This window comes from Cynocephalus volans, chromosome 9 (assembly GCF_027409185.1).
Source record: "Cynocephalus volans isolate mCynVol1 chromosome 9, mCynVol1.pri, whole genome shotgun sequence".
Taxonomy (NCBI): Eukaryota; Metazoa; Chordata; class Mammalia; order Dermoptera; family Cynocephalidae; genus Cynocephalus; species Cynocephalus volans.
Genome location: NC_084468.1, coordinates 78155216 through 78181702, shown reverse-complemented (window position 1 = coordinate 78181702; position 26487 = coordinate 78155216). Strand labels below are relative to the sequence as shown.

The following is a 26487-nucleotide window of genomic DNA, read 5'->3' as shown; positions in this document are numbered from 1 at the left end:
TATATATATATATATATATAATCTTCATTATATGAGAATTCCTTTATTTAAAAATCTTAGATTTTAAAGAGAGGACTTAAATGACCATGTAGTCCAACTACTTACCTTAAATTTCCTCATAAATGCTAGTTCAGGGACAGGGAACATGTAATCTCTGAAGGCCCAACTTTCTGCATTTTTTTACGTGCTGAACTCATGAATATTTAAGACTGTTCAAAGGTCAATCCTATGGGAAACCTTTCTACTAACCTGTGTTGACATCCCTACTATAACTCAGAAAGCACTAGATTAAATTTTCATTCTTTCAGCCATTTATTTTGTACATGCTTATTGAAGCCCTAACAGTTCCTCCCTTCACCATAGTTAAATTCTCGTGTGATAAATACTGAACAAGCAAGTATATAATAGAAAGAAATGTTATTTATAGAGAAAATGATTTATATACATTGAAATTCTGAGAGAAGGGCACATATGATCTACTTAAAGTGACCTTTTTTTTTTGTTTTAATAAGACCTAAGTGGGGCAGTTGAAGATAAAAAGCTAAGTCACTCTGTTTACGGAAATAACCAGGAATTCTGGGTGTGCAATTAGCATGTAACAGAGAATCCTGTAGAGATATCTTAAGGGAAAATGACATTTATTATTTATCTCCCATAAAGTATGGAAGCTAATAGTTGAGTTGGCATTCTCTCCAGCTTATTAGTTTACTTCCTTAAATGTAGTCTTACAATCTCAAGATGGTTGCTTGTGGTCCAGTACAATTGGAGAGAGAAAAGCCAAAGCAAGAAGGGAGGAAAGGGGGAATAAAAGAGGTTTTTATCTTTGTATCAAGAGGAAAATATTTCTTAGAAGTTCTTGGCTAACTTCCTATTATGTCTCATTGTCTATAACTTACTCATATACCCGCCTGAAGACAAAAACATAGCAAAAAGGAACTGTATTTTCATGACCAATGAAGCCTTGGACCAGATATGATACATCACCTTATGGCAGGCAATTTGCTGATTCCAAAACAGAAGGAATCTATAGCAACAAAGATGAAAACTGTTGTTGTAGACAGCCACTACTATTGCCATAATGTGTTTTCAAAGGGAAACTTTGGAGTGCGTGTGAGGCATGGAGTTTAAGAGTAGAAAAATGGAGAAAGATCTTGATAGAAAGAAGAATGAGTAACAGAGAAGCAGTCGGGATTTTAAGGGAACTTAGGGGCACTGTCCATAAGTAAGAATCTAAAAAATAGCTCACATAAATCAAGAATTTGCATAAGAGAGAATACTGGAGGAAGCTATGCCCAGGAGGAAAGGAACTGCTGATAATTTTCTGAGATTTTGGGGTGGAAGTTAGGACCACTTTTTTAAACACAGTTCTTAGGATTAAAGCCCATGACTTTTTTTGGATATCAAGGAAAGGTGTGACTTAATAAAGGACTGATGATTTGTGAACGTATGCAATTTTTGATTAGGTTACATATTTAATTATTTCTATGGTCAACAAGATAAAGGAAAATTTCAAAATGTACAGCATATAACAGAGTCTCCATATTTGAAGAAGTGTCCTTTAAAACAAAAGATGAATAGAAGCTAGCCAGTACAGAAGATAAAAAGAGAACACCACAGAAATTTAACTAACTAACTAACTAACTAACTAACTAACTAACTAAATATATATATATATATATATATATATATATATATATATATATATTTTCATGCTCTGAGTGAAAAAGGTAGTATATATTTGAGAACTATAAGGACAGTGTGGAGGGAGAGAAGAGGAAACTGGACTGAGATACGTCAAAGGCAGAGGTTGAAGAGGAGAGCCAGAAATTCACAATTAGCCATGCTGAGTTTGTGATGCTTATGAGACATCCAAAGAGAGGAGATGAGGAGAATGTTGAACATACAGGACTAAAAAGTCTAATATGGAAATGTAAGTCTTCTAGGATAGATGCTTGGAACCTGGGCTTGTAAACATTCCTGTGGTGAACACCATCAACTTGGCACTAGTCTTTAGTAGATTGCATTTGGGATCTGCTGTATCTTTCTCACAGTCCTCCACATCTTGTGCGTGTGTGTGTGTGTGTGTGTGTGTGTCTGTGTGTGTCTGTGTGTCTGTGTGTCTGTGTGTGTGTAGTAAAATGTACATAACATAAAATTTACAATTTTAACCATTTTTAAATATGAAGTTTGGTGGTATTAAGTCCGTTTACATTGTTGTGCAACCATCACCACCATCCATCGCTAGAACCTTTTTATCTTCTCAAACTGAAAATCTGTATCAATTAAAGAATAACACCTCACTCCCCAATCCCCCAGCTTGTGGAAACTACCACTGTACTCTTGGTCTCTTTGCATTTGATTACTCTAACTACCTCATAGTACCTCATACAAGTAGAATCATAAAATACTTGTCCTTTTGTGACTAGCTTATTTCACTTAGCATAATATCTCTGAGCCATGTTGTAGCATGTGTCAGTATTTTCTTCCTTGTCAAGGCTGAATAATACTCCATTGTATGTATATGCTACATTTTCTTTCTCCATTCACCCATCAATAAAAACTTGTTTCGCTTCTATCTTTTGACTATCGTAAACGATACTGCTCTGAACATGGATGTACAAATATCTGTTTGAGTCTCTGCTTTCAGTTCTTTTGAGTATATACCCAGGAAGTTAAATTGCTAGATCACATGTTAATCTATGTTTAATGTTTTGAAGAACTGCCATACTGTTTTTCAAGGCAGCTGCACAATTTTTCACACTTTTAAGAAGGGGGTTCATATATCATTCACTGCTTTGATGAAAATGTTTACTGTTTCTGGCCTGAAGTTGAAGTCTTGCAGCTTACCAACAAACCCCTCTTCAGAGTAAGGGTGTAAGCAGTTCAGAAAACAGCACATACTTGGTCCACTTTTTTCATGTTATTTCCATGATCTTTTATTTTAAAGACAGTGAAAACTTATTAAACTTATTCCACACATTTTTATCTCAAACATGGTCATTTTGTTTCACGTGAATAATTAATTTACATTTGTTATAATTTTCTTAATTTAAGTGGTTTAGAAGTAATATTTTACACTTGATAAATTCCTGCTTTCAGTTTAACCATTTTATCTCATTGAGTGTTTTTAATGTTTTTGAAATATTTGTTATTACTATGAGGTAACAGCTCTGTACATGAGAAGTGGAAATACTACTTTGTAACATAATGCATAATAACATCTATAAATACCATAACTATTAATATATAATTATAATGCCATCTTAAAATTAAATTAGTAATATTTTTGTTGATTTTTTGTTTTTAAGCAGGATGAAAGATCAATGCTTAATATCTATGAATTGACCAAGCCCAGTTATATGTCTGAAATTTGAAACTGAAATTATGAGTTACTTTCATACCAGTTGAATATCTAATTTATAAAGTATATACAACAGCTATGTTGACAACAGTATTCTTCCTACTGGCACAAAATGATCATAGATATATAAAATAGGCACATAAGAAAAATATGAAAAAAGCTCCCTGAAGAAATGTATATTCTAAATTTCTGGGAGCCTGCTTTTTTCATGGGGGGAGGTCCTTAATATCTTTTTGATTTGGGTATCTGTCATTTGTAATCTAAAAGAGTGATGACTAATAGGAAATACATATGAGTTGTCCCTGGACTTGAAACAAGTTTCACTAGAAGTCATCCACTGTGTTAATAGTGGAAAGACTAAGTGTGTGAATACCAAGAGTCAATATTAGATAAACAAGATGCACTGAATTATATGTCTGTACTCTTCTTTTGTCCTAAGGGTATTATTTCTATTGCATTTATAAATAACTATGGAAATAATCCTACGGACTTGATGATTATCCTCTAGAAAAACAGGAGCCAAACTTTGTCCTTGCTGGGCACAACACAGACCAGCCCCCACATACGGTCCTTCAACTCAACCAAGTTCTGAAGAGACCTGGTTAGAGTGCAGTGTACTCAAGACCACCTGGAAGTGCACGCATGTTGCCTTTTGCTTCCCTTTTGCTCTCAGGTAACTCCCTGTGGTGCATTGAAATAGTTACAGAATACTCTCCAGGATCTCTGGGTCACAGAAGAACACTTACAACATTTTAAGCTTGTTAAGAAGATAAAAACTGCAAAAGCTGTTGTAATATTCCCAGTCCCTTCATGGTCCACCTGAGTGAAGTAAAACATTTCCAGTTTCTTTCAGTTACTATTAAGTAGCTTACAATAATTTATTTTTCCCTCCAGTTCAACTACAGATGTGAGAGAAAATGTGATCAACAATTGGAATAATAATATGGTAGATTTAACAAGTCATTTCTTGTTTCTTTTCTTTTCTTTCTAAACTAGTAGAACATCTCACTCCAGTTAGACTGGCTATTATCAAAAGACAGAGAATAACAAATGTTGGTGAGGATGCAGAGAAAGGAGAACCCTCCTACACTGCTGGTGGGACTGTAAATTGGTGCAGCCATTATGAAATACAGTATGCAGGTTCTACAAAAAACCACAGATAGAACTACCATACGGTCCAGCAATCCCACTGCTGGGTATAAACACAAAAGAATGGAAATCATCATGTCGAAGGGTCACCTGTGCGCCCATGTTTACTGCAGCTCTATCTACAATAGATAAACATTGGGACCAACCTAAATGCCCATCACTGGATGAGTGGATAAGGAAAATGTGGTGTATTTATACAATGGAATACTATTCTGCCATAAAAAGAATGAAATTCTGCCATTCACAGAAATATGGATGAACTTAGAGAAAATTATCTTAAGTGAAATAAGCTAGGCACAGAAAAAGAAATACTGCATGTCCTCACTTATATGTGCAAGCTAATAAAATAAATAAATAAATAAACAAACAAATAAAAAAAGAAAAAAGATACAACAATCACAATAATATGTCAAACTTTTTAAGAGAAGAGAACAGAACTGAGGTTGCAGGGGGAGGGAAAGGGAGAGGGGAAAAGGGAGGAATTGGTAAAAGGCCACAAAAATAGATTTCATTGTATAATGATGAATATTCTAATTATACTGACTTGAAAATCACATATTGCACACTGCTATTGATATTCAATGCTATACCCCACAGATATGTACAATCACCTATGTTCCAATAAAAAAAAAAAGTAAAATAAAATAAACTAGCCAAAAAATATTTCTTTGTGGCGCATTAATCTTATAACCATAAAACTTAATCAACTATTCAGTTTTAAATTTAAATGGTAGCCATTTACCATGCAAAAGAATTTAAACTGCCAGAATTAATGATGAGAAATGTATGGAAACTACGTTAAATTTAAATCATAAAATTGCTGTCTTTAATATCAGTAAGCTGCTTCCCATTATATTTTTCTGACATTACCAATTTTCTGAAAGTCAACTTTTATTCATTTCTAAAATGTATCCTACTTTGTGTCTTATTCCAATTAAATTATAATGCACGTGTGGACTGTTTAATATAATGCAATAGTTTTGCTTCGATGTTTTTTATCTAAAGGGCACTTTCTCTTGAAATATGTGGATTCCAAGTGGCAAAATAGAAGAGAAAAAGAGATCACTTCTCTAGCATTACTATATTACACCATTCAGAGAGGATGATCATCAAGTCCATGGGATTATTTCCACAGTTATTTATAATGCAATAGATATAATACCCTTAGGACAAATAAACAATACAAACATATAATTCATTGTATCTTGTTTGTCTAATATTGACTCAGCATTTACACACTTAACTTAGTCCTTGACATTATTCAGTCAGCTTATAATGGGATGGAACCTGAAAAAATTAAACATACTGAAACATGATATCTTACTAAGAAAGAGGAAAAATATTTAAATTTACCTCTGGAGTGAGACAGTTTTTAGTTCATAAGACACTAGAGTTTACAGCTTGATGTAAATGTAATGGGATAGCTTCTAAATCACAAATATGTTTATAAATATAAAATTATTATAAATTTGCCAATACTTAATGTGTATAGTTTATTTATCAAATATTTTAAAACTACATAGCAAGAAAAAATGTTCAAATAGCAACTTAGAAATGTCAAAGTAAGAGATTATGGGACCTTAGAAAATATTTGTTATAAATGTTTCATTTTAAAGAGTAGATAAGCAAAGAATAAAGAAATCAAATGATTTACTTAAGGTCAGAAATTTAGTTTATGAAAGAGCTGGGGGCCATGATCCCAATTTGTATATTTTATTTATGTTCTTTCCACTATATAGCATAGCTGTTTACTTAAACTTTGAGATGTCAAATCCTTGACATTTTAGAATTTTTCTAATTTCTTGGCAACCTACGTAAGAAGGGATTACAATTAATTCAATTTAGTAAAGTATAATGAAGTACTTGACACTAAAAGTAGTTTTATGTAAACTACTTTATATAAAAAAAGTATTACATAGTATTTTACCAGGAATATAGATAGAAATTTAGCACCATCCTAATTTATCAGAAATCCCAAAAGTGCAATATGAATTTTTAAAAAACATATTTAACCATACCAATAGATTAAAGACAAAAACTCTTTCCAATAAGACTAGGAAAAGAAAATCATCCTCAAGGTGAAATTATAAATGGTGCAGAGAACTTACATAAAAATAAAAATAATACATGTAAAAACACAGCACCCTTTAAAATTCTTTACTTATAACCTCCGTTTTATTAGATTAAAAAATAAAAATCACCCTATAGTTATATAATCTTGTTATATTTAACCAAGTCTTTGATATCTTAATTGTCTTAAGCTAAATATAACATTTTTTAAATCAAAGAAATATAAAATATTTTTACTTTAATCATCACCATAATAACAATAAAATGCAATTGACCTCATTTGGAACAGATTCTCTAGATTGGATGAAACTTTATAGATCACTGGGTCCCATTAATGCTTGAATCTGTCTACTTTATTCCTTCAATAAAGTCACATAAAATTTTCAGTGACAAGAAGTTTGCTACATCCATTGACTTACAAAATGCATCCTTAAGCCATAATCTATCTTTGTACATATTTTCATTGTAGATCTTCACTATGCCTTTTAGATCCACACAGAACCATGCAATGTCATTATTTCTGGTCCCAAATTACAGAGAAAATAGTAAGCTAAATTCTATAAAAAAGTAAAAGTCACAAAAATATATCCAAATTATTTTAATAGTACTATATTTTGGTGCACTGTATTATAATATCTAATAAAGCATGTGACATTTTAAGTAAACACATTGGCTGGGGAGAAAATCTGGTTATTTTTTCCATCTTTTATGATTTCTCTGAATTCATATCTGCTTCTTTATTCCTTGACAAAATGTGTAATTTTAGCCTTATTGACATGAGCTTAACAAAAGTAACTTTCCAAAGAAATGTAAAAAAAGTGAAACTAACAAAATGTTTTAAAAAACAGTTAGTAAAATAAACGACACTAAGTAGGACAGAAGCATTAAAAACAGTTTTGTTTTCTTCCTGGCTCATTTGGAAAGAAATATATGCATAAATGAAGAGGTACTGATTGATTGTGATAATCAACAGTGAAGAATTTCGTTACTTAAGTTCTTCTATTTATTCTGTTGATTTGCAAATGCTAATCATCTTTAGCATTATTGGTTTATAATGACATCCATATTTTTTAGGTTGTATAAACCTATGAAAAGAATTGAATATGAAAAAAGAACAATTGTACAGTGTGTCAGATTCATAATTTAGTAAAGTAACTGAAAAGAAAGTACAGTTTATTTTCTTTTTCAAGGGTCATCTTGGACCAGTCACTTAATCTCCATTTGCCTTCATTTAATGAGCTGTAACCTGGGGATGATAATAGTACACACCACTGTTGGGAGGATTAAATGAGTTAATATTTGTAAAGCTTAGGCTAGTGCATGACACCTAACATGAACTATGTATGTGTTATTGAATAAACAAATTTATTCTCTTAAACAATGCATTTATAAATTCAACAAATAATAATCCAGTGCCTATAATGTATAAAATTTTGTGCTAAGCACAGGATATTTTAAAAAAATTAAAAAGCTTCATAGAAAATACCTGCCCTCGAAAAATACATGTCTTTAATGTCTGATAAGTGAGAGACAGAAGAATACAGGCAAACTAAAATTCTGTGTAATAACTACCAGAATAGAGGTGTTCAATTATTACAGGAGTACACAGGAGTCAGTTATTCTACAAGTACCTTGATTTCTCCATCAAACTTGGGGATCCTTTAACTGAAAGAGATTTGAGAATATTAATGATGGTTTATTACAGATACCTCTATAAAGCAAAGGAGAAAAGTAGGATCCTTCACATTTTACAACATGTTTTCCTAGACTTTTTTACTCATAGAATTTCTGTGTTGTTAATGTTTCTTTTACAGGTGTGAGAACTAGGGTTCAGAAAAATGAAGAGCCTTGCCCTAAACAGGGCTAGCAGTCAGGAATCCAGACTCCTAGTTCCCAGATCATTCTTTTCAACCCTGTGTGACACAGTTACTGTTTAAATTCCATGTGACATCTTCAAATATTAATTACTCAAATATTGAAATATTAACAGTAGATATGCATTAATAAAACCTAACTTTTTAAAATTCAATACTGTCAGACAACTATAATGGTAGGGTCTACCTTCTAAACAAATGAAAATGTATCCTCAAAAGTAGATAAAATTAATCACCCCTCAAGTATTTTTTGAGTACCTACAAGTTATTATTATACTAAGTATTACAGAAAGTAAAAAGCAAACCAGGCAGTATTTGTTATAAAAAGAACGTAATCTAGCAGATGAAAAAAAGATAATACTTCCTTGAAAAATGGGCAGATAATCACATATGATGAGTAGATAAATTAGAGGAAATAACTAAAATCTAAGTTTAGTACACCATCATCTCTTTCTATGGACCTTATTCCCTATCCTCATCCCCGACTTCCTCATACAACAAATACTAAATCTGTTACTTTCAACTGTTCTTCTTCTTTGTGCCTAACACTATTCTACCTATTTTACATTTAAAAATTAAATACTTAAAACAACCTTACAAAGTAGGTTCCTTGTCCTTATTTTATAAATGAAGATACTTGATTACAATCAAATTAATACTTGCTCCATGTCATCTGGCTGCTGAGTAGAGATGATATATCAGATTTCAAAGTTTTTGCCTTTTCTGCTAGTCAATCTCCCATGGAAGGGGAAAATAAGAAATTAATATTGGTAATATAATATTTGTGTACAGTGTTATTAGAAGACTTATGCTATTATCTAAATTATAGGATACATTCAAGTGAAATATTTCATTTATTTGAAAACAGAAATTTTCCATGATATGATATTAGCAGGGGCAGTTCAAAGTTGGCAACATGCCTTTTATCTGTACATAAGAGCTTTCATAACAATAGTGATACACCTGCAATCTTTTTCAGTGATCTGATAAATTTCTATTTATATTCCACTATAAAAAATACAATGATACTGTAATGCACTGGTGAACAGAAATACTTCAGTCATCTTATCAGGTTGTCCCAACTCATCTGAAAAACAGCATTTGTGTGCTCAGTGTACAAAGGATTATCAAACCAGATGTAAATGTTACAACAGTATTTCTTGATTTGACAGGTTGACTGCACAAGGGACCAAATATTATGACTCACTAAGGAGGAATAAACAGCAGAAAGATAAAATAACAACACTGTCAACCAAGGGGAGTGGTTTCTCTGGGGATTTCTTTAATTGTTATTTTTGGTATTAAAATCCACATGGTTCAGACACATTGTCTTGGCTATTAGCATCTGGCTTCCTCATAGTCAAGTTAAACTCTTTAGCAACCACTTTATCTGCTTCGCCCTTGCACTTTTCTCCTGCTCTCTTCTTTACCACATGGCCATGGTCAGGCTGCAAATTTTCCAAATCTTTACATTCTGCTTCCCTTTTAAAGTCTGGCTTTATGTCATGCCTTTTCTGCCATAACTCAGCATAGGCTGTTGAAAGTAGCCATGCAGCTTCCTTAATGCTTTGCTGCTTAGAAATTTCTTTCACCAAACATTCTGGGTCACAACTCTTAAGTCCCATCTTCCACAAAGTCCTAGGGCATAGACACAAAGCAGCCAAGTTCCTTGCTATGGTGTAGCAAGAGTGATCTTTTGTCCAATTCCCAGCAAGTTCCTCATTTCTATCTATACTTCATCATCAGCATGGCCTTTACTGTCCACATTTCTATCAGCATCCTGGTCACAACCATTTAACCAATCTCTAAAATGTTCATCTCATTATCTCATTATCTTCTCCTCATCTCAATATCTTCTCCTAAGTCTTACAAACTTTTCACATTACCCAATTCCGAAGCAGCTTCCACATTTTCAGATATCTGTATAGCAACACTGCATTCCTTGGTAGCAATTTTCTGTATTAGTCCGTTTTGTGTTGCTATAACAGAATACCTGAGACTGGGCAATTTATAAAGAACAGAGGTTTATTTGGCTCAGAACTCTGGGACAGCTGCACCTGGTGCTGGCCTCAGGCTGCTTCTACTTAAGGAGGAAAGCAGCAGGCGGCTGGCAGATGTGAGTAGATCACATGGAGAGAGAAAGCAAGAGCGAGAGAGAGGAGGTGCTGGGGTCTTTTAAACAACCAGTTCTTGCAGGAACTAACAGAGTGAGAACTCACTCACTACCCCCATCCTCCAGGGAGAGCATTAATCCATTCATGAGGGAACCACCGCCATGACTCAAACAGCTCCCAACACTGCCACATTGAGGATCTGATTTCCACATGAGTTCTAGGAGGACAATGCATCCAAACTTCAACATATATGATATCTGAAAGCAGTCAATTTTATTTAGTTTTTTGTTTTTTGTTTTTTAATTTTATAAACCAGTGAATGATGAGACTACATCTTCTACTAAGGTGAATAAAGATAATATAAAACACAGAAGGATAATGGCAATCAAACCTCTCACAAGTGATATCAGTTGACATAGCTTAATTGGCCAAACACCTAGCCTGACTACTTTTTCTTCCTTCCCTGGACTTCTTTCTGCACACCCGGGCTTCACAGGCCTAAGGGTGAATGCTCCAGCTGCTCCTCTAAGCTCAGTGATTGGCTTATCCTCTGCAGACCCTGCCATGGGTTTTGTACACCCCAGAAAAGAGGACCCAAGGCCATTTGAGCAGGAAGTTCTGGGCACAGTGGGTGGTGGAGGCAAAGGCTCCCAGTGAGTGGGAACCTTTGGCTTTCTGGAACTCTTGTCTTGGGGAAGGGGGTGCAGCTAGGGAAGAGGCATTATACAGTCCTTCCACATGCAGAGCCTTAGGCAAGAATCCTGACAGCCCAAATTTTAAGAGCAGTGGTACAAACAACAGGTGCAGGTTATGTGAGTCCTAAAGTTTATAAAATCTAGAGGAATCTTTTTAAGAAAAAATAACACGTAAGTAAGAAAAAGAAGGGGGGAAAAGCCAAGATCCCTTCTAGGGCCTTACGTGGGGCCAAGTCAAGTGAGAGTCATGAAGATTAAGCCGCCTCAGCTTCATGGTAAATATATTTCTGCTTCCAGGACGAAGGGCAGAGGGGCAGGGTACTCAGTTGGTCAGAGTTTTAAGATTTTACTTGGCTTTAGGGACTAGCAAATGGGTCATAAATGTCTCTTCAGAGTTCTTCCGGATCAGTATTCTAAAGTTCCCTAGTGGTGGGTAGATAAAATCCTTTGCCTGTTTTTACTCGATCTCCTCATCCTCCAGATTGTTCACAATAACATTGCAGCCTCCCTGACTGGTTCTGGATACGTTGCTGTTTTCGCAGTTGACCAGCCCCTCTTCACCCTCTAGATTTTCTGAGAAGCTCTCCTTCAGTTTCTCATGCGTGAATCAACAACTGGCCTTTGCGTGTCCAACTGCAGAGAACACATTTGAAACTCTCTGAATAATTATCTTGAAAACTAAGTAGACTTGTGGTTAGAAAGTTCCTCCTCCCAACCCCAACTTCCTCCAAAAGCAAGGGAAGAGACTCACATTTAGGAATCAACTCTCTCCATTGAAATCTTATCTCCTCTGACAGCTGTTTCCACCCTCGAATTAACCAAAATCATGAAACAGTTGTCATTTCTTTTGAAAAACTGCATGGGAATGAGATCTTTTTCGTATTTATAGTTGTTTCCTGATATCTATCCTATCCATGCCTCAGTTTTTGAGTTTTTTACATGAAAGAGTTTTAAGGCACCTAGTGGTGAAGGGTGAATAAGGGAAAATTATTAGTAAAGAATCATAAGAATTTACACAAGGATCTAAGAGAAATTTACTTATATTGTGTGCATTTTCAGTTGGAATCAATGACAGTGATTCAGAAAGGAATTTTATACAAAGCATAATTATTTGTGTGTCCCACTTATATAATTCCGTTGATAATATTCAATACAAATTAAGAGAATATTAAGACTCCCTATTTATTAAGCTATTACTAATTCAAGATAACATGCTAGGATTGTCACAATATTATAGATTTTATCATAGTTATAATTAGTAACACAGATATCTCATTTTCATCCTCATTGAAATTTCTGGTAATATAAGGTATTAGCTTAATAATTATATTTAATTTGACGTGATTCCTAAATGTATATTGACTGATTTCTCTTTTCACATTTCACCATCTCCAATGTCAGCACCCTAGTCCAAGCTGTTATCAGCAATCCCTAAATATTCTCACTACAGCCACTGTCCTCCACTTAGTGGTGTGCTGATAAACAGTTAACAACTAGCTCTCTAACAGAGGGGGAAAGTACGGGTATGTAGAATTTGCCAATTTCTATGGCGTAAATACACCCACCTTGACTGATTTCAAGGTTCCAATGTGAGGTAACTAAACCAGGAGTTGTGAAGAAGCAGTAACAAATTGGCCCTCCCAAGCTAACTCCATCCCACCACAGCCCTCACCACACCAATTTGTTCTTTATAATAAACCAGGAGAAAGTCTTCAAAAGGCAAATCTGGTCATATCACCTTGTCCTGCTTAAAAACATGTTTTTGGCTTCCTTTTACTCCCACAGCTTTTCCTTCAATTTCTCCTTACTCCCACCCATCACAGAGTACTTTAACAAGCTTTCTTTCTGCTGGAGAGTTCTTGCTTTGCTTTTTTACTTGATTAACTAATATCTTTCAGATCTTAGCTCAAGAGTCACTTTCTCAGGGAAGTTTTCTCTGTCCTCCTTGGCTGTATTAAAACCCCTTTTTATAAGCCCTTGTAACAAGATGTACCTCAACATTATAGCCATTGTCAGAGCTACAACTTTCCATTTCTTGTTGAAATTAACTGATTAATGTCTGTCCACCTGACTACACTCTAAGTGTCACAAGGGACAGCACTTGCTTTTCAACACAAAATTCCCAGCCGTTGGCCCAGTGCCAAGAACAAAGTACCACTCAAGAATGGGTTAAATTAACAAATAAACGTCTTCCTGAAAGCATAAATAAACACGCTCCCCTGAAATTTGTAAAGAAAGTTGGAGATTAGCTGATAATAATTCTTTGATGTGTCTCCAGTACAATCACAAAGTTTGTGTAACAACTTTATAGATGACATTGGAGTATTTACCTTCTCTAAATTAATATATATTATTCATTCAGATAAAACTAAAAAAAATAAATAAAAGAACTTTAAACCTGTGTGTTCTTTACTACCATCTAAGAATAAAATAGGTTAATTTTAGTCATTCTTTTAAAATAAGACTTTTGTACTAAATGACAGCATCTGCACCCTTTCAGAAGAAGCTCAGTGAACCTTCTTCAAGTCAACAAAATGAAGCATTACAAGGAGGCCTTGAAATTTGAAGTGAATGCCAGCAAGTTTAGGTAATGCTTTATTTCCACAAACTGAAACAAGAAATGCAGTCTCTTAGTAAGTTTATATTTATTTTTATAAAATAAAATAAAATAAAAAGATGAAAATGGACAAAGAAGTAATAATTTCTTTTTTTTTGTTCTCCTCTGTATTTCTAACTTTACAATAGAGATAAAATCCTTTCATTTCAGACATTGAGCTATGGTATGTAAAGAGTATCTGCATTTCAACAAACATATTTCCAGTAAAGCACAAAATAAAATCCCAAACCAATCAGGAATATTCTTTCATTCTCTTCATGTTTAAATGTTATGTGTATTTCATGAAGTACTTATTTTCACATAACTGATTTGAGAAATGTATAGTTTTGAGTAACATGCTAAGTGTGGCTGGATTGGGTGGCATACTTTTAATACTAGAATTTTTAAAAATTTGAAAAGCTTCACACTCGAAGTTTTGACCCCAACATTCTGTGTTTATGATTAAATATTTGAAAACTGTATATTATTTTTGGATTCCATAGATTTTTCTATTTTCTAGCAAGTTTATTCTTCCATGGTATTCTGAGCTACATATCAGACCAGACTGAAAAGTGAAGCAAAATCCCCACCTTTGTTTTCAGAAATAAGATGAATTTTAGACATATCAATAAAAGAAAAGTTATGACCCTCTTCCACTGTAACGCACAAAATGTAGCTTTCCTTCTTAAAAGATTTAGACAGTTTTTTTCCTATCACTTGTTACGCTGAAAAATTTATACTTCATTCCTAATAGGAATTACTAATTCTTATTTTCCCTATTAAATATGTCTAAAAACTGATAAATACTTAAGAATATTTAATAAAAGATTGTCAAAATTAAAATAATTATTTATCATCCAAATGATTACAAGTTGGTTAGATAACACAAATATTTCAGTCATAAAATGTTTCTTACCTCGTAAAATGATAATTACAATTAAGACCAATATTCTGGATTTATTTTCATAAGTTTACATTGATATACCTATAAACCTGACCCAGCTTTAGATAGTTATATGCCTAACCAAAAGCTGTGCCTCACATTGGACGAATAATATATGTTGCCTTTATACTGTGACTAACCTTTTTATTTTTATTTTTTCAATTTATATTTATTTTTGTGGGGTGCAGTGTGTTGAAGTATATATGTGAAGACTGTAAGTTTAGAGGGGAAAATTTACTTAAAGAAGTAATTCCTTCCTAAATTAAAAGGAAATATTAGGTATCCAAAGACAATGTCTCAACTTATAGCATTCAAATATCTCAGTATTATATTGGTGGGTAATTATTTTATGTCTACTATTTTTTCTTATAGTAAATCCAAATCCAAAATACACAAAATTAATAACATACAAGGCTTTGGTAACTCCATCTATAAAAATGTGATGTGGCTATTTACCTAATACATTTGCTGTTTAAAAAATTCCAAAATTTATATATTCTGGCCTCCCTATTATGTTTCAGTCATTGCACTATGAGGCAGACAAAGTAACTTCCACATTAAAAATAAATACACTATGGCTAATACTTTCATAAAAACCTGACCAAGGCCTGGTTTCCTAACCACCAAGTTATATTGCCTCTCAATAGCACAACCAGATCAAATAATATGAAATAAAATTAAGTAGGTGAAAAATCATTTAAAGTCATAAAGGAAGATACACATATTGTATTTTACTGTGGTACTTCACTATCTATAAATCTAATAAAGAATTCTGACTTTTAAAACTAATGGTGATAATATTTGATGGAGTTTGGATGTGTGCCCCCTCCAAAACTCGTGTGGAAATTTGATCCCCAATGTGGCAGTGTTGGAAACTGATTGAGTCATGGGGGTGGATCCCTCATGAGTGGATTAATGCTCTCTCTGGGGGAGGGGGGTAGTGAGTGAGTTCTCACTCTGTTAGTTCCCCCACGAGAGCTGATTGTTTAAAGGACACTGGCAGCGCCTCCCTCCCTCTCTCTCTCTCTCTCCCCTTCATTTGTATGTTGAGAAAATAATTTCCATCCTAAACATTAAATTAAAAAGATTAAAAAAATTAAAATATGAGATGTACAGGGTTCTTTGTGGAAAAAAAGTTCATGGAAAGATGCATATTATCTTTTAATTCCATTTTTCTGTGAACATTTGAAGTACCCTCATATATGCCTTCCAGGTCAGCTCAAATGGTAAGAAAATATAATGAAGACATTAATTAAGTAATCAATAACTGATTGAATGTGAGATGTGAGCAGGGAAACATACCAAGATTTTAAGAAAAGAAAAATGATAGTTACTTTACATAAATCTAGAAGTCAGACAGAATCGAGAGTTCAAGGGAGCTAGAAGAGATCATTAATTTGATTTCAGACATACATAGTATGAGATTCTGGCAGGACACCTAGTTAGACAAGTCTGTCTTTTTCGTGACGGGTACTCAGCCAGTGAGCGCACCGGCCATTCCTATATAGGATCCGAACCAGCGGTGGGAGCATCGCTGCGCTCCCAGCGCCGCACTCTCGCTAGTGCACCACGGGGTCGGCTAGTTAGACAAGTCTGATCAAAAACTTACAGGTATTAGACTTTCATTGAGAAGAACCCTGAGAAGAGGAATATATATATGTAAATAATCCATAACATTGATAGTTGAAGTTATGTAAGGGGCAGCATTACTACAACTTTATGAGTTATTAGATTTCAGGTATTTTACCAATATCTTTTCACATACAGTAAGGGTGGTGATATTACCCCAATTAATAGATGAGAAAAATAAAACACAGAGAGCTTGAATAAAATATACACAATTCCCATCTAATATGTAGCAAAATTAAGATTTTAACCAAGGTCTCTGTGACCTATAAAACAAAAACAGCAACAAAACCTATACAAATTAATAATACAGTTGGGAGAGAAAGTTTAAATGAGGACATAGATTTAGAGGATACAGAGTTTCAGACAAGCTCTAAGGAACAGGAAGAAATCGATAGTAAGTAAATAAACACGGACTGCTTTAAAATGCATATATCTCAGAATGAGAAAAATCTCTATTTATGAAGTAGCCAAAGATTGGGAAAAAACGATGTGTAAACAAATAACACTATTCACCAGTTTTGACCAGAGTCACTGAAAAACAATTTTAAAAAATTTAAGATAAAAGTTGCAAATATATAGGTAACTTATGCAAACTCACACATATATTGCAGGAAAACACATTTGAATTTTCTGATATAATTCAACTGGCAAATATGTGATACAATTTTCCTTCTATTAAACAAAAAAGAAATGGCTTTTGGAACTTAAAAATTAGATTATATTAAAAGCAGTTAAATTGTTTTCATTTTTAGATTGTATTAAAACTGAATTACAATCATTACTTTCTAAATTGGTGAGTGTTTCTTTTCTCTATAATGAGAATATTAACACTGAATATCTTCATGCAATCAAATATATACATTGCTCCATTTGAATTCAACATTATTGAAAGTAACATTGAGGGTTTTTCTAATTGATTTCACAAAGAGTATCAAATGCAATCACAGTCCAGGAAACTCTGTCTTCAAGAGTTTATTATGCAGTAAAAAGATATGCAAGCAGCAAAAATCTATAACAGTGTGATCTAATGGGGAAAATAGCAAGTGTGTCAGGGCACCTTCTTCCTTGTTAATGCCAATAGTCCTTGGCAACACTGTACATAGTCTGAAACCTCAGACCCTTTGGCAGGCATGGCGCTATTTTCCCTGGAAAATCATCATCAAGTTTTTCCTTTTCACTTATTTAATGCATAACTAGAAATAATCCTAATTTATTTAATATTTCAACTCCATGTATCTTACATTTGCTACCATAGATTTGAATCCCTTTGGCCATTATAAGAATAAAAATCTACCATTTATTTTATATAAGATTGAATGTAAATTTAAATGAAAGTTTGAACTGTTTAAATGACAAAAATATGGAAATATTTAATAGTGTGAAGTTTTAATTTGTGATAATTTAATAAAATATTTTAAAATAACTTACATTCCTTATAAAAATGCAAACCAACTTTAGGCTAAGAACTTTATATTAAAGGTTCGAATACACAAAGTTAGGAGACACAGAAGTTATTCCTTGAGACAATATAAGATAGATTTTTTTAAATGTTACACATGATTTATTTCTGTTCTTTCTGTATACTAATATTAACACATTTATTATAAGTCACCATTCCTGATCAATATAATTCTGATCAGTTACCTAATTGATTTCTCAAGGCCCTGAAAAATTAAACAAATGACTTACTGTTTGGAAGGCTCGGGAAATTTTGGTTCTTCTCTTTTCTTCATTTCTATTGTTGGTTCCATAGAAGTGAGAACTACAGCAGCACATGAGACTACAGAGTGGTATGAATCCTCCCGGCAAACTGTTTTTTTAAAAAAATTAATTGTAAATGTCAAAATTATTTATGGACTGTTCTCATTTATCCTTTTCTCTTTTCTATTTCCAGTCAAATAAAAGATATAATTCAACTAAAACATTAATTATTTAAATCATCCTTAATTATCATTTTCCACTCTATGGCTTTCCACTCACTAGCTTTATGATCTTGGGGATTTTTTTCTTTTTTTAAGCCCATAGCAGAAAAAGTATTGCCAGCACTTTGTAGTCTTTTTTAAAAAGCGCTTTTCATTGAAAAATTAAAAGTGCATAAGTCACATATGTACAGTTAAATGAATCTTTTCAACATGAACACACCAGTTTAATCAGCATCAAGATCAATAAATAGTGTATTACCAGAATCCTAAAACCCCTTCTGGTACCCTTTCCCAAACACTATTGTAACCTCCAAACTTAACCATTATTATCACTTATATTACCATAGGTTAGTTTTGCGTATTTCTGACTTTTATACAAATGGGTCACACTCTTTTGTGAATGTACTATTTTAAGTGTGACTTATTTCATTTAATATATGTTTGTAAGATTTATCCATGGATAGCAGTAGTTGGTTCATTCTTATACCTGTGTAGCTTTCCATGGATGAATATGCCAGAATTTATTTATATATTTTATTGGTAATGGACATAGCACAACTTTGGTGCTATTTCAAATATCTATGAACATTCCTGTACTTTTTTGATAGATGCATAAATAGATTTTTATTGGAAAAATATCTAGAAACTTTAATTGTTCCTAGGGTATGTTCATATATTTTATGTTAAGCTTTAACAGATACTGCCGAGCAGTTTTCTGCACTAATGTGCATTCCCAACAACAGAGAAGGAGTTTCAGTTGTTCCACATCCACACCAACATTTGGTTTTGCCCATTTTTGCTATTAAAATTTTAATATTGTATTAATTTTCTATTGCTGCATAACAAATTAACACAAACTTAGAAGCTTAAAGCAATACCCATTTATTATCTCACAGTTCTGTACATCAGAAATCCAGGTGGGCTCAATTGGGTTCTCTGATTAGGGCCTTACAAGGCCAATATCAATGTGTCAGGCAGGCTGGGCTCTTATCTAGAGTCCCTGTAAAAAGAATTCATTTCCAAGCTTATTTACGTTCTTCCAGTAGTAGTATTCAAGTCTCCTTTACCTTGCAGGCTGATTTGGCCAGGGACCACTCTGAGCTCCTAGGTCTACTCACAGGTCAGTGGCCCATAGCCCATCTATCTCAGAAATGAAAAACATCGCTTACATTGAAGCGCTCTCATTCTTAAAACTTCTCTGTTTTCCTCCTCTGCTACAAGCTTGAAAAAAAAATCTATCCACTTTTGAAGAGCTCATGTGATCAAGTTAGGCCACCTGGATTATCTACTTTTAGAGCCATAAGCCTCTGAACAGATTAGGTGAAATCATTTATCTAGATCTCTATGAGGGAAAATGAAGCTAAATTATTTCAAAACGGAAAAGAGAAGTGAGCAGGGGAAAATGCTGTTAGGCAAACAAGTAGAAATTTGAGAAATGGGGGACTTTTTTTTTACACAAGGTACTTTGAATATCACTGCTTAATTTATGATCTACAGATTAAAATAACTGAAATTGCACTCAAAAGTTTTGAAGTTAAAAAACAATGAATAGCTAAGTGAGTGAGCGAATAAGACCCTTTACTTGTTATATGATGAAAGTGACAATTAATGGGCTTGTCTACAGATGGACTCTTGGTAGCGCCATGTAAATGACTGAGCTTTTATATTTAGCTGAGATTAAATTACACTCAAGTTTTAATAGCTTTAAATTTCATTTATTACAAGACAGAAGAATTAACGTAATAAATGCAACCTAGGTGTAGAGCTAGGGCTAGGGTCTGGAGCTCATAGAACCCTCGAGCCCATTCACAAACCCTTCACATGCAGGTCTATGAGCTACATAACCAGCAAAAAGGTCCTTGGAACCTTGGCTGAGGTAGGAATAGGAGACAAGCAAAAGGAGTGGCTAAAAGGTGGCTAAAACCAAATCCCCAAGAAATGCTTTGGAAAGGTGGCTAAAACCAAATCCCCAAGAAATGCTTTGGAAAGGTGGCTAAAACCAAATCCCCAAGAAATGCTTTGGATTTTATCCCAAAGGGACCAAGCAAGACTAGCCGTAAGCAGATGTAGCTTGACTTGCTTGCAGCAGGGGTTGATGAAAAGAAAATTGACCGGCAGCCAAATGCAGTTCTGTTTGCCTTGTGGCAGCAATTGTGCCCTGAACAGCCTTTCACTAAATGTCCGGAAACAGGTAACAAGGTACATTCAGTGGATTTAAAGGACTTTTTGATTGCTTCTGAGGAGGCGGATGAAATGTTCAATTTCGATTAAGGAGCAGGCCAAGATGCTCGTCTTTTGGGGGCAGGCGGAGGACCGGAGGCTTCATGTTGAATTGACAATGATGAAGCTGATGCACTGGGTAAGGTAAGATGGCTGGAGAGAGCTCCAGCAGCTCATGTAGCTGGGTGGCTACATTGGAAAATGCAGCATGCTGGCTGCAAGACCGGGTGGTCAGTGGCTTGCTGGGTGCCATCTAAACCTGAGAGAAAAAATGTCCCTAATAGGCAGATGTGCTCCTGATGAGCAGATGGGTGCCCCTGGTGGGCAGATAACTCGCGTGAGAGTGCCCCTGACATGGTGGCAGGTGGATCTTGTGGGACCACTGCCAAAGTCAGAGAGTTACTGGTCTTCTGTTTGTATTGCCAATTATGAGTTCCCCTATACTGTTACATGTAGAACCTGTCGATCCCACAGTGTTAGCAGATAAAGTATGGTATCATAAACTGGGTAAAATACCTATTCCTGCAACCATCCTTTCTCAGGATGGCAAACTGGCATGTATCTTACCACAGGGGCCAGAACTTCCCCTATTAGTACCAATAACACTTCTGTCTTTTTTCCCATAGTGTTCTGGCTGCAGGCACTGCACCAGAGTCTACTGGGTACATACGTATGTTGGCGTGATCATCGACTGTATATGCACTGAACTTCACATCAGTATGACTACAAGATTCCCATGGAAAATCACACCAATGATCACTATTAACTGGACATGTGTGACTAAAGGACAGAACTACAGGACAAGCCTTAAGCCATATCGAACAGACAATAAGTTGTATAAATAAAAGGGTCATTTATACTCACTAAGGGAACATCTTGGAAGATTTTTAACATGTAGATTGTACGGCGAGGGACCCTGAAGGGGTGGATTGTGGGGAAAATAAGATAATTTAGTCAGGCTCCCTCGGCTCAGGTCTGGTTGGGGGGTCGAGAAGCACATTCTTAATTCTTTGTAAACAAGTTGTGTGGGTGGAGTTAGTGCCCAAGTGCACCCATGTATCTTTTTAATTAATTGCTATTGTGTGTTCTTCAGGTTGTGAAGCAGAGCTGGCTGGCAGAGCTCGAGTCTAAAAATAGAACATGTTTACTCTGCTGGCAGCTGCTCAGTTTTCCTTTGAACTTTGCTGCTAGCAGTGGAGTTTCTGAGTTTCTCTTTGGACTGCCCAGGTATTAGACTTGTGTGTGCTGAATAAAGGCTATTCCTTCTTCAACCAAGGCTCCAAGGATCTTTTTCCCAGTTACCTAGCTCGTAGACCTGCATGTGAAGGGTTTGTGAACAGATCCTAGCCATAGCTCTACACTAGGAAAGTAAGTAACAGAGAAGTTATAACTTCAAAGAGGAGAGAATGGAATGATAAGAGGGAAGTACAAATTTTTCAAAGCAAAGACTATGCCTAGGATGTCCTTCACTGTAAGGCACAAAGAAAAAATGAAATAAAAGAAACCTTAGCAATATGTCATTGAGGATAGAGAATCTCTGAGGATTGATACAGTAGTGGATATGTATGTATGTATTGTTTTTCAGAAGGCATTGTAAGTGACTAATGCAGTTTTGGGTTGTAAAATTGTTAAAGAGTTAATACTGATTTCATAGATTGCCCTCTAATTAATGTATTTACACACTACCAGTAGCTTTTAATTTTTAATCTAAGCGATTGAATCATACTGGCAAGTTTAGGTACAGTCAAAATTGTAGGGACTTTGGTCTGTATAGAAAATTTTATTCACTTCTAAATTTTAAAAAGGTAAATTTATGGAACAGCTGACAATGATTACATATCGTAATGTATAAAACATGAGCCAGGGTCAAGGCATTTCATATTCAAGAAGGTTGCAGCATCCATGGGATGAACAATCAATATATTTTTCACTGTTAATTCCAACCATAGGTGCAAATAACAATTTGAAGCCCCAAGCTAAAAATGTATATGCTACATTTGCTCTTACATAGGAAAAGCAATTTTGTTGTAAACGTATTGCATAAAGTGAAGAAGATTCCATCATAGTTACTGTTGTTCATCCTGTTACTAGGGAATGTCAGAGCAAGGCTGAGTGGAAAATTAAAGTCCTCATTTCTTTCCAGAAAAATAGGGTGTTTTTTTTTTTTTTGCCAAGATTGGGGTCACTGATCAGAACATTCTGAGAAAGTTGCATGTAGAAGTACAGAAACTACACCTAGAGGAAGTCAGTTGACAGCAGCCATCAGTTAAGAAGAAAAGAATGATTTAAATCTGAGAAACTGTCATTTAATTTTGAGAATATATAAATAGGGGGTTAAAAATGAGGAAAACATATGATAGTCGCAGGAATTACTTATCCACAGATATGGTTCTAAGCACTAGTCCCATTTATTTCTAAGCAGTTATAAGTATGTAAATACAAAAAATGATCAAATCTTCTAAGGACTACTCAGTCAGAAATCTGCAAATCTTGGGGCAGAGTAGCAACCATTTTGAGGTTTAAAACTGAATAATCTGACTTTGTCATGTAACCTTTTATTACATCACAAAGAATATGTTATTACACAAAATGACTCTCCATTATTGCTGTATTCTCCAAAATGTTTCTTTTAGATTCATAATAAACAGATGCAAAACCTAAACGTTGAAATTTTAAATTACTGTTTTCCTCCAATTTGTTATTTAAAAATAATTTTAATTACTGAAATTCTTTGTTTTTTTTAATTTATAAAATCAATTTAAAGCATTAAAAAGTAATATTTGTTGAGAGGTATTTTCCTATTGCATGAAAAATTAAAACATTCAAATTACTAAAGGTGCTTAGAATGCATTTATTTTATAGGCCATGTATATTCGATGCTTTCTACTATATTTGATTTATATGTATTTCACACATTTGAGGTCACCACTCCAATTCATCAGAATAGTTTACTATCAGTGAGCAACTCATAGCCTTAAAAGAACTGAATTTGCTTATGACTTGATAGAGTGTTCACTTTTCCATTTTCCTTTCTAAATATCCAGGATCTATGTATTTACCACATATCAACCCACTGGTAAAGCTTAATCTAGCACAAGTATAACTTGCTTACTTAACAAACACTTAAATAACATTACATGATAGACACAATTCTATGTACTAACTATGCATTTACAGTTACTGTATTGTTTTTATCCCTCAAAAAAAAAATTCTATGGCATGAGTACTATTGTTATTCCCATTGTAACCTGCTCAAGATCACACAACTTGGGAGTAGCAAAACCAGAATTCAATGAATTTGCCTCTAGTTCCCATTCTATTGAGCAACCTCTTATTGTGCAAGTATTGTCTAGAATAAAATTGAAACCTCACCAGTGATAGAGAAAAATAGAAGAAAGTATAAATTCAGTTTGTAAGGTTACCTGTTTCATTACTATAACTCAAACACTTTAGTATGTTTGGAGCAGGCAAAAACGTATGCTTGGCACAAATGCAAGCTGAAATAGCCATCCTGAATGTTGAACATGAAACAAGCATTTATAAAGTCCCTTCTAACTGTAGAGTAAGACATTTATGGATAAAGCTTTACTTTTTAATAAATAAAATATTATTTGATGGCTAATATGAGCTGAATTGTGTCTGCCACATAATTCATCTGTTGAAGTCCTAACCTCCTGAGAATGTGACTATATTTGGAGATAGAATTTTTAAAGATGTAATTAAGTTAAAATTAGGTCATTAGGGTGGGCTCTAATACAATATGACTTGTGTCTTAATAAGAAGAAGAGATTAAGACACAGACAAGCACAGTGGGAAGACCATGTGAAGACAGAGAGAAGCCATCTATAAGCCAAGGAAAGAGGTTTCAGGAGATACCAACACTGCTGACAACTTGAACTCAAACTTCTAGCCTCAAGATCTATGAGAAAATAAGTTTCTGTTCTTTAAGCCACCTAGTATATGGTATTCTGTTATGGCAGCCCTAGCAAACTAGTACAATGGCCATTTTAGGAAAAAAACTAAAGAATTATTTTCACTAATATTAATAATTAAATAAAAGGGGCCTTAGAGTTTCAATCCCAAATCCCACCTAATGACTGAATCTGTATTGCTCCTACTACTATACTCTCCCCTTCCAGATATCTCTTAGAGATGTCAGTCAGGCCACTCATTTCATGCTTCAAAAATTCTGATGCTGGAAAGCTTATTACCATGTCATTACAGTCCCCTTCTACCAAATGTGACTTAAGTTTTTAGTGTATCTAAAAATTGTTTGGATAGAGTTGAATATATACATATACACACACATTCACACATATATTTTATAATATATTATACCTTATGCAACAAAATATATTACATATATATTATAAAAACACATATACATTCTATATACACATATATTATAGAAAGCATCAGAAATAACAGAGTCACAAACAATTATTAGTGCTTTCTGATAAATGTAGATATTAAAAACTTGCAAGATCAGACGAGATCAGTCACCTTCAGAGTAGCATGGCCATAAATAAATATTGAAAAGTCTGTCAGCATTTCTTCATCTACGCAGCCATCATTTAGAGTATAAGACCTCAGGGTTAGGTGTCTTCCAAGCTTCTGTAGAAAGCTCTGAATAGGAACATTAGCAGCACTGGAAGTCTGCGAAGTCCTTCATCACTGACATAGATTCCATACATAATATTAGAATGACATCATCTGTGGACTGTTGCTTCTGAATAATTCAAATAGAACGTATATACTTTGTTCTTTAAAATTTCTATTTTAACATTGGCAAGACTGTTAATACTCACTGTGGCAGTCTGTATTTTCTAAAGATTGCTACACCAATATATATTCCAAACTGTTCATTTTTTATATTCCTCTTGAGTGGCAGGGTCTCAGTTCCCTTCCTTTTAAATTCTGTGGACCTTTGTGACTGCCTTGACTAAGCGAATGCAGGGGAAGTGACTTTACGTAGCTTTTGAGACTAGGTCACAAAAGCACAATGGCTTCTTTTTGGCTTGCTCTTGGGACTCTTGTTGCTAGAATCCAGTAGCCATATTGTGAGAAGCCAAGTCCACACGGATGTTCTGTCCAACAGTCACATCAAGGCCCTCAGCTGACAGCCATCAACAAGCACCAAATGAGGGAGTAGAACAGCTTTGTCTTCTAGCTGAGGCCTTATACACCGGAGAGCAGAGGAAAACTCTCCACACTATGCCCTATTTGAATTCCTGATCTATAAAATTCATGAAAGATGAATGATGTTTACTGTCTTAAGCAACTAAGTTTTAGGAAAATTTGTTACACAGCAACAAACAATACATTCGTAAAAAGCATTTATCAACAAAAAAATAGATTTTAACCACCTTGAATATGTTTTCATTAAATTTGTTGCCTATATATATATATATATTTTACCACAATAAAAAAAATCGTTACCTAAATGATATAGGAAAAAGTTATTGACACAACTGCCACCAACACCCGCCCATGTGCTGTTTGTGTGGAATTTGTGAATGAAGATTTCAAGAAACTGATAGTCAAAATTCTCTTTAAGCAGTTGCCTGTAGCTCAATACTATAAAAATAGAAAATAGTATAAGCAGCAAAGTGCCTATAAATGTATACGTACATATACATATATATAATTCACCTAGAGGAAAAAAGCAGTCTGATAAATGTGCTGACTTTCCCAGTTATGTTTCTCATTTCAGACTTAGAAAGAGCCCTGGAGCTATCCTTGGAACAATTTTGCAATAACAAGTACAGACAAATAAGTATATGCTCTACCACTCAAAACAATACTTTATAAATTTTCCAACCATAAGATGAAATCATAGTTGATATTCATTTTGGGAAAACATGCACGACAAGGCTTATATTATTTAAATAATGTTTAACCTAAGATTGCTATA

General features: G+C 34.2%; 1 protein-coding gene across 1 annotated transcript in view; it reads right to left on the bottom strand.

The window, feature by feature from the left end:
• CCSER1 (coiled-coil serine rich protein 1) overlaps nucleotides 1–26487 on the bottom strand; it is a 1196779-nt gene that overhangs the window by 1033937 nt on the left and 136355 nt on the right. Inside the window, exon 4 of the mRNA XM_063108818.1 lies at nucleotides 18121–18241. Within this exon, the coding sequence (XP_062964888.1) occupies nucleotides 18121–18241 (121 nt within the window). The remainder of the gene's footprint in view (nucleotides 1–18120; nucleotides 18242–26487) is intronic.